At 52.4% G+C, this 9,559-nt stretch overlaps 1 protein-coding gene across 2 annotated transcripts; it reads left to right on the top strand.

The window, feature by feature from the left end:
• The first annotated feature begins 279 nt into the window (after positions 1-279).
• On the top strand, positions 280-8,757 carry EBI3 (Epstein-Barr virus induced 3). Of its 2 annotated transcripts, none has more exons than XM_082381727.1 (5): positions 280-473; positions 1,094-1,217; positions 2,915-3,093; positions 4,830-4,987; positions 6,929-7,343. In XM_082381727.1, exons 1-5 carry the CDS (start codon positions 401-403, stop codon positions 7,079-7,081), a joined length of 687 nt encoding a protein of 228 aa, XP_082237853.1. In that variant the 5' UTR covers positions 280-400; the 3' UTR covers positions 7,082-7,343. The 2 variants fall into 2 exon arrangements, with proteins under 2 accessions (XP_082237853.1, XP_082237854.1); XM_082381728.1 differs by lacking the exon at positions 280-473 and adding an exon at positions 7,369-8,757 and having other exon boundaries at positions 1,127-1,217; positions 3,000-3,093; positions 6,929-7,073.
• Positions 8,758-9,559: the final 802 nt, after the last annotated feature.

The following is a 9,559-nucleotide window of genomic DNA, read 5'->3' as shown; positions in this document are numbered from 1 at the left end:
TCGGCATCTTCTGTCGGTGCCAGCTGCTCTCTGTTCCTCCCCGCCCTGGCCTCTCTCTTTCTCCCTGTCATCATCGCCCTCCCCAGGGTGCCCCCTCCTCGCTGCAGCCGGAAGGAAGGCTCTTCTGGGAAAGGCCACGGGGTCACCACTTCTCCCTTTCGTGGCCTCCTCCTTCTGCCCCCACCTTTGGGGCCTTCCGCACCCGAGACTGGGGGTGGCCGGTGAAGGGACTGGGGGCTCCTCCTCCAGAGCCCCATGAACCAGGCAGTGAGTCAGAAGGGGAAGGGGAAGTAGGGGGCCTCGACTGGGGGCTGGGTTTTCCCCTGGGTGGGACCTGAGTCCCTTGCCTGCCCGAGGGTGCTCCCTGCCCCAGCCCCTGAAAGCAGATCCCGCCTGAGCCATGGCCCCAAGACTTGTCCTGGTCCTCACCCTCACCTCCTGGGTGGGTTGCTCACTTTGCTGCGGGAGAGAAGGTATGTGGGGACCCGGGGGGGTAGGGGGAGCCAGGGCAGAGGGACACTCTCTGAGGACTGGACTTTGTCTGCCGTGGAACATTCTGGGTGGGGTGGGAGCTCACACACCTTCTGTATGACCACTGATGGGAGGGGGTTACCATCCCATTGCATGGCTGGGGGAAACTGAGGCACAGAGAGGGCAAGAGCTACCCCAAAGGGACCGGGAAGTGGCAGCCACAGCCTGGAGGAAGGGAGGGTGGGAGAGAAAGAAATTTTAATTGCATCCATTCATTTCATGTGATTCAAAACAAAACCGTCACAAAGAGGGGTCCGGTAAAGCATCTTCCTCCCACCAGAAATCCCCGCCAACGCTAGGTCCCCTCTGTGGCTCCTTCAACCTCAGTTTCCCCATCTGGAAAATGGGCTAATAGTTCCTGCCTTGGTGGGTTGTAGCGAGAGTGAGAGATGATGTAGGTGCCTTTCATTCATGTACTCATTCATTCCACAAACCTTTATTAGGCTCCTAATGTGTGCCCAGCACTGGCTGGAAGTGAGGTGGGGGCCAAGCCATGGTAGGGCTTTGACAGTCCCGGGTAAATCAGAAGCTCACGCTCTCCCTCTCTCTCCGGGCCCCCCAGCAGCTCCCACCCAGCCCAGGGTGCGGTGCCAGGCCTCTAGGTACCCGATCGCAGTGGATTGCTCCTGGACCCTGCCGCTCGCTCCGAACTCCTCCAGGCCCACGTCCTTCATTGCCACGTACAGGTCAGAGAGCCTGGAGGGCTTCCTGGGGATTCTACATCTGGGCTGACCCCCTAGGATCAGGGCAGCTGGGGACTTAGTGAGAGCCTGAACGCCTCAGAATTCTAGAGCAGCCCCAACCCTTAGAAATATACTCCCTAAAATATGTACTGCGAGCCACATGTGGAGGGTAAAATTTTCTAGAAGCCACATTTAAAAAAGAAAAAGAAATGGGTGACATTGGCTTTAATGTTTTATTTAAATAGTATCTAAGTATTCCAAATGTTTATCATTTAATATGGTCGAATGCAATGTACTTTAACATGCTTATATACGATTCATATATTTAAACTTATACTAGAAATTGATTTCATAGCATTTAATAGGATTATCTAAAGTATTATTTCAACATGTAATCAATACTTTAAAAATTAATGAGAAATTTTGCATTCGGTCTTGTTATACTAAGTTATGGAATTCCATGTGTGCTTTACACATGTGTCACCCTTCAATTCAGATGCTAAACATTCAATCAGAAATTCTTTTTTTAAAAAATAAATTTATTTATTTATGTATGGCTGCTTTGGGTCTTCCTGTTGCTTCCCGCAGGCTTTCTCTAGTTGTGGTGAGCGGGGGCTACTCTTCATTGCAGTGCACAGGCTACCCATTGCAGTGTCTTCTCTTGTGGAGCATGGGCTCTAGGCGCACGGTCTTCAGTAGTTGTGGCACTCAGGCTCAGTAGTTGTGGCACACGGGCTTAGTTGCTCCGCGGCATGTGGGATCTTCCCGGACCAGGGCTCGAACACGTGTCCCCTGCGTTGGCAGATGGATTCTTAACCACTGCACCACCAGGGAAGTCCCCCAGTCAGATATTCTTGATCTCTGATTAGATTTCATAACATTTGTGTTTGGAAAAGTAGATTCACACACCTGAGTTGTTCTGAGGAACTTTCCCACGCTTTCTGATAGGTGGAAACTTTTCATTCAGATTAGATGAAATAAATCAAAAAGTCCCACTCAGCTGCACTAGCCGCGCTTCATATCCACAGGGCAGAAGCAGAACGTTTTGGATGCTGTGGAAGTTTCTGTGGACGGTGCTGAGCTCCAGGCTCTAGAGTCTGAAATCTTGGGGTGTCAGAACTCGAGAGAATTGGAATCTTATTATTTCGGATTCCGGAATCCGTGAATCGTAGTCCTGGGAATGTTGGAATTCTAAGGCTGGCATGTTGACGTTCCAGAAAGCTTTATTTATTTATTTTAAAAACTACTAATTATTATTACTTGGCTGTGCTGGGTCTTTGCTGTGGCATGCGGGTTCTTCTTCGCTGTGGTGCATGGGCTTCTCTCTAGTTGTGGCACATGGGCTCCAGAGCACGCGGGCTCAGGAGTTGTGGCGCGTGGGCTTAGTTGCCCCGCGGCATGTGGGATCTTAGTTCCCCGACCAGGGATCGAACCCGCGTCCCCTGCATTGGAAGGCGGATTATTAACCACTGGACCGCCAGGGAAGTCCCCCCAGAAAGTGTTAGAATTCGGACCCTAGCATCTCCCTGTGGGTTTTACCCCCGACCCTGGGTCCCCCGGGCTCTGTGATGTTGGAGTGAGGGGTCCCTAGGATCACACAGCCAAGAGCAGGACTCCTCACCTGCTGTCCCTACTCGGGGTCCAGGGCACAGGGGGCCAGCAGGAAGTGCTGGGACCCTCACAGCGCACTCGGTGTCCAGGCTTGGCGTGGCAGCCCATGGGGAGAGCTGGCCCTGCCTCCAGCAGACACCAGAGGCCACCAGCTGTATCATCCCTGACATCCAGATGTTCTCCATGGTGCCCTATGTGCTCAACATAACGGCTGTCCACCCCCGGGGCGTCAGCAGCAGCTTCGTGCCGTTTGTCCCAGAGCACGTCAGTGAGTAGGGGCAGTGGTGGGGGTGTGGAGGGTCCCCCTTGCTCCTGTTCCTCCCCCCCCAACATGCCCACCTCCCACCTGTCAGGATGAGATCCTGTCCATCCCTCACGGATCCTGTGGGCTCCACCTTCACAATTCAGCAAGAATCCGCCCACTTCTCCCCTCTCCTGAGCCCCTACTTGGTCCAACCTCCATCACCGCCCACCTGGACCAGTGGCAGCCCCTCCATCCTGGTCCCCTATTCCTGCCCTCACCCCCATCTGTCCTCCTCACAGCAGCCACCAGAGGGCGCCTGTGAGCACTCAAGTCAAGTCCCATCTTGGGCTCCTGCCCTCTTCGCCACAGTCTGTCCTCCCCGCAGCAGCCACCAGAGGGCGCCTGTGAGCACTCGAGTCAGGTCCTGCCCTGGGCGCCTGCCCTGGGCTCCTGCCCTCTTGCCCACAGTCTGTCCTCCCCACAGCAGCCACCAGAGGGTGCCTGTGAGCACTCCAGTCGGGTCCCCCCTTGGGCTCTTGCCCTCTTCCCCACAGCAGCCACCAGAGGGCGCCTGTGAGCACCTGAGTCAGGTCCCATTGTTGCCCTGCCTACAGCCCTCCAGGGCTCCCACCATCTGTTCCTGCCCCCTCCCTGCCCTCCCCTCCTCCCTCTCTCCCCCTCGCTCACTCTGCTCCAGCCACATGGGCCTCCTCACTGTTCTTCCAACACACCAGGCACAGTCCTGCCCCAGGACCTGTACATGTGATGTTCCCCCTGCCCGAAAGGCTCTTCCCCCAGGTCTCCACACTGTTCACTCCCTCACCTCCTTTAGCTCTCAACTCAGATGTCATCTCCTCAGTGAATCCTCCCTAAGCATTTTTTTTAAAATTGCAAACCATCATACATTGCTGGTGGTTATTAGAAAACAGACTGGCAGTCCCTCAAAGAGCTAAACATGTTACCATGTAATCCAGCAATTCCAATTCTAGGTATATACCTAAGAGAAAATGGAAAGCACGTTTGCAGAAAAACTTGTGCATGAATGTTCATAGCAGCATTATCCATAATAGGCAGAAATTAGAAACGACACAAATGCTCATTAACTGATTAATGGATACACAAAACGTGTCCATCCCCACAATGGAATATTATTCAACCATAAAAAGGAGAGAAGCACTGACACTCACTACAACCTGGATGGACCTTGAGAACACGATGCTCAGTGGGAGAAGCCAGACACAGAAGGACACACAGTGTGTGATTCCATTGATGGGAAACGTCCAGAACAGGCAAATCCACAGACACAGAGAGTGGGTTTGTGGTTGTCAGGGGCTGGGGAGGGAGGAATGGGGGGCTGACTGCTCACGGGGATGGGGCTTCTTTTGGGGAGATGGAATGTTCCGGATTAAATGGTGGTGATGGTTGCATGACACTGTGAATATACTAAAACCACTGAACTGTACACTTTCAAAGGGTGAATTCTCTGGTATGTGAGTTATGTCTCCAAAAACATTGCAACCCACTACCCTCCTTGCACTCCTGAGCTTTCTTCCCTCCTGTTTATGACCTTCGGATCTGCCTCTTGTGTCTTATCTTCTGCCCCGGGGGATTGAGCTCCAAGGTGACAGGACTACTCTGTCCCCAGTATCCAGAACATCCCTGGACACTCAGCAGACCCTCAATTAATATTTATTGGTTGGTTGGTTGAATGAATGAATGAATGTGCCCTCCACTGACCCTGCCTCCTGCTTGTCCATCAGTCAAACCGGACCCTCCAGAAGGTGTGCGCCTGAGCCCCCTCCCTGGGCAGCGGCTCTGGGTGCAATGGGAACCCCCCCGGTCCTGGCCCTTCCCAGAGATCTTCTCACTCAAGTACCGGATCCGCTACAAGCGTCACGGAGCTGCCCGCTTCCGCCAGGTGAGGAGGATGAGGTGACGGGGAGGGCGGTTCCCGGGTAGAGGGAAGAGCGTGTGCAAAGGTACAGTGGGGTGTGGGTCACAGCTTGGGGTGCTGGTGTGCGACATGAACACAGCCCAGCAGTTCCATTCCTGGGCATCTACCCAAAAGAATTGAAAACAGGGCCTCGAACAATTACTTGTACACGAATGTTCACAGCAGCACCACTCACAATGGTCAAAAGGTGGAAATAACACAAGTGCCCATCAATGGGTGATGGATAAACACAATGTGGTCCCTCCACACACGGGAACATCACTCAGCCATGAAAAGGAGAGAAGCACTGACACTCGCTACAACGTGGATGGACCCTGAGAACACGATGCTCAGTGAGAGAAGCCAGACACAGGAGGACACACTGTGTGTGATTCTATTGATGGGAGACGTCCAGAACAGGCAGATCCACAGAGACAGAGAGTGGATTAGTGGTTGTCAGGGGCTGGGGGAGGGAGAGGAGGTGACTGCTAATGGGGATGGGGCTTCTTTTGGGGGGGATGGAATGTTCTGGAACTAGATAGTGGTGATGGTTGCCCAACACTGTGAATGTACTAAATGCCACTAGATTATCCACCTTGGAATGGTTAATTTTACGTCATGTGAATTTCACCTCAGTTGAGAGCACCAATATATTGTTTTACATTCTTAAAAAATAAAGGCAGAGTATCAGTCAGTGAGCATATGGGCAGGGCAGTTGTGTCCTGGGCAGCCTTGGACGCTGGGCTGAGGAGCTGAGTCTTTGCAGGGTTTAGGCTTTTGCAATCCTGTCCCTTAGAACCTTCCGCAACAGTAGAAATGTTCCACATCCACACCGTCCAAGACGGTAGCCTTGGGCCGCTTGAGGCTGCCAGGCGGTTGCAACCTGGTAAGGAGCTGAGGAATTGGCTTTTAAAGTTGATGTAGTATTCATTAATTTAATTTTGTAAACGCTTGCAATTTTAAAATTGAGACAGAATTTACATGCCACGAAGTTCTCTGTTTTAAAGTGCACAAGCCAGTAACTTTGGTGTATTCGCAAGATTGTGCAATGATTAATTAATCTAAATTTAAAACGTAAAGCGTCACATCCGGCTGCCATATGGGACAGCTTGTGCAGAGGAAGGAGGGACACAGTCACACCTGACCTTGGGAAGCTGCCGGTGGTGGCTGACATGGGACATGCCAAGGATGAGGGGGACCCCGATGCTGGAGGGAGAGTGTGGAGTGGCGGGGACAGAGGGGGCAGGGCGGAGAACCGGAAAGGCAGAGCTGAGAGGGTGTCTCATTGGTGCCCAGGGATTTTAATCTGTGGAGGTGCCTGAGTGAGGACATGGAGAGGTCAAGGCCATGGAAAGAAGAATTTATTACATTTCCCCAGAAAAGAGGACACATCACGCCACGCAGGGCCATGTGGGCAACTTTGGGACATCAGGAGGCTGAAGTGGGAGCCAGGGGAGAGCCCAGGACAGAGGTGGATTGGGGTTTCCTCGAGGAAGGCTAGGCGGGACAGGTGAACAGCTTAGGGTAAGCGAGTTTGAATAATTCCAGTGGGCTCTGGGCTGCAGGGTGGTCTCTAGTTGCTTGGCATCTGGCCCTGGGGTGATTTAGGGCAGGGTGGGGATATGGGCTGGTGTGTGACCAGTAGAGAGAGGGGATGGATGGGGGTGTGGACTCGGGGTGGATTGGTTTTTATATGAAAGGCATGCTCCTGGTCGACCAAGAATTGGCTGGCCAGGGAGGGGCAGGTTCTCCCTGCTCAGCAAGATGTTTAAGATGTCCGAAGATGTACAGGGGGCCGCAGAGGGCATGCCGTTGAGGACTGACATTGGTGCCTGAGTCTTGGAGCAGCAGCCCGAACATGGGGACGGAAGGCTTGATCACATAGCTTCCTTGTTTCCACTGACCCAGACCTCCTTCTGCTTTCAGGTGGGACCAATTGAAGGCACATCCTTCACCCTCAAGGCTGTGAGGCCCCAAGCCAAGTACTGCATCCAGGTGGCTGCTCTGGACCTCACTGACTATGGGGAATCAAGCGCCTGGAGTCTCCCCGCCGTTGCCTCCATGACCCTGGGCAAGTAGTAGGGGTTCCCTGCACCCCCAAAGAGGGGCTGTGCCCTTGACATCCAACTAAGGGTGGATGGGACCTGACTGGCCTGGGTTCACTGCTGCCGAGTTGCTGGGCAACCTTGGACAAGTGACTTTGCCTCTCTGAGCCTCAGTTTCTCAGTCTGTGAAATGGGGATGTACTCCCTGCCTCCTTTGACACAGTGCAATGTTTTGTGAACTGTCAATATGAGAATTTTTTAATTGTTTAATTAGAAAAGGATCATTGTCACTAGAATCAGGACTCTTCCTTCTTTTAACAGATCCACATGAGACCCTGGGAGGAGAGGACAGACCAGGACACACACACACAGTGAATCCCCACTGCCACACACGGGGTCAGGGCCAGACCAGAGGAAGAGACAGGGCTGGGGGAGTCAGGGCAGGGGTGGTGGGTGTTCCGCCTGGGATGGAATGATGAATCCATTCAGTTCAGTTCAGTTTGGTTCACCTCAAAAGTTGCCCAGGGCTTCCCTGGTGGCGCAGTGGTTGAGAGTCTGCCTGCCAATGCAGGGGACACGAGTTCGAGCCCTGGTCTGGGAGGATCCCGCATGCCGCGGAGCGGCTGGGCCCGTGAGCCACAATTGCTGAGTCTGCGCGTCTGGAGCCTGTGCTCCGCAACAAGAGAGGCCGCGATGATGAGGGGCCCGCGCACCGCGATGAGGGGTGGCCCCCACTTGCCGCAACTGGAGAAAGCCCTCGCACAGAGGCAAAGACCCAACACAGCCATAAATAAATATAAATAAATAAATAAATAAATAAATAAACCCAAAGTTTAAAAAAAAAAAAAAAGTTGCCCAGATGTGAGCCCCACTGTGGGTGGACACCAATGGGACACGAGTTTGTCTGGGAAGCTCTCTCTGAGGAGGGGGCAACACAGCCAGGCTCTGAAGGATTTTCTCAATCCAGGAGCTTCTCTGTACCTTTCACTCAGGTCGCAATTCCAAGGTCACCTCCTCCAAGAAGCCTTCCTTGACCACCTCATCTAGGGCAAGCAGAATAAAGACCCCCTCCAAAGATATCCATGTCCTAATCCCCAGAACCTGTGAATGTGATGCCTTACACAGCACAAGGGACTTTGCAGATGTGATTAATTTAACAATCTTGAGGATCCTTAAAGATTGAGGACCTTTCATTAAGTTAATGAAAATGGGAACTTCCCTGGTGGTGCAGTGGTTAAGACTCCATGCTCCCAATGCAGGGGGCTCAGGTTCGATCCCTGGTCAGGGAATTAGATCCCACATGCCTGCTGCAACTAAGAGTTCGCATGCCACAACTAAGGAGCCAGCAAGCCACAACTAAGGAGCCCGCCTGCCACAACTAAGACCTGGTGCAACCAAATAAATAAATATATTTTTTAAAGTTAATGAAAATGAAGTAGAGTTATATTGTATTATCCAGGTGGCCCCAAGGTAATCACAAGTGACCTTATAAAAGGGAAGCAGGAGGGTCAGAGGGAGACAGAGAAGGTGATGTGACAGTGGTAGCAGAGGTCAGAGTGATCCAGGACCACGAGCCATGGAACTCTGGCAGCCTCTAGAAGCTGGAAAAGACAAGGAAATGGATTCTCTCCTGAAGCCTCCGGAAGGAACCTGCCACCCATTTTAGACTTCTGACCTCCAAAACTCTAATAAATATGTTGTTTAAAAATATTGAGCTTGTGGTAATTTGTTACAACAGTCATAGGACACTCATACATCTCAAGTAGCCCCTTCTCATCACTTGCCATATGTCTCCCTGTTGTATTGTCTTCAGATCATTTACCAGGACCCGAAAGGGTTTTTGTGTGTGTTTATTGTCCCGTCAGTCCCACCAGACAGACTGTGATCTCCATGAGGGCAGAAATCTTACGTCTTTTTCTCTGATGTGTCCCCAGTGACTGAGCACGTCTTTGACACAGAACAAACATTTGTAAAAGGAAGAGAGGAGGCTAGGGAAGGAACGACCTCTTTAGAGGGACAACGCAGAGGCAAACAATGGGGGGGACATCTGGGAGCGAGTGTTTGTAGGGGGAGGTAGGTTTGGAGCCTGGTCTTTGAGTCTCTGCCTGTGACTCAAGATAAACTTGGGGTGGGGGGCGTCCAGGGTGCTTCTTTGTGGAGCTGTGTGGATCGTAAGAACTGCCCCAGTCCTCAGGTGAGCGCTAGGGACACGGGAACGATGTGTAGGTTCCCGGAGCCGAACACACAAGGTAAGCGCTCAACGCTGAGTTCTACATTTGCTGAATAAAAGAACAAACCACAGGGAATGTAGCGACCAGCAGCCATGTCGCGTGACGACGAAATTTTAACCAGTCGCTGCTCACCTCTAGAGGGCGCAGCGCCTCCTCCTCGGAACTTCAAATCCACACCGACCCCGGAACCTTTTGTTGCGCCCTTACCGAGGTTGCAACTGGGGAGGGAATACAGACGGACTCGAATGTTGACAGGCGGGGATCTGAACCAATGAAAAGGC

Source organism: Balaenoptera borealis (genome assembly GCF_965194805.1).
Source record: "Balaenoptera borealis genome assembly, chromosome: 2".
NCBI classification, from domain to species: domain Eukaryota; kingdom Metazoa; phylum Chordata; class Mammalia; order Artiodactyla; family Balaenopteridae; genus Balaenoptera; species Balaenoptera borealis.
Note: the sequence above shows the minus strand (reverse complement) of the source record. Positions and strands in the feature narration are given on the sequence as shown.

Excerpts from the sequence above, each read along its gene's own strand:
- EBI3 (XM_082381727.1), top strand. The coding sequence starts at position 401 with ATGGCCCCAAGACTTGTCCTGGTCCTCACCCTCACCTCCTGGGTGGGT. Across the intron at positions 474-1,093 it reads ACTTTGCTGCGGGAGAGAAG|CAGCTCCCACCCAGCCCAGG; the intron begins GTATGTGGGGAC and ends CGGGCCCCCCAG. Across the intron at positions 1,218-2,914 it reads TCCTTCATTGCCACGTACAG|GCTTGGCGTGGCAGCCCATG; the intron begins GTCAGAGAGCCT and ends CTCGGTGTCCAG.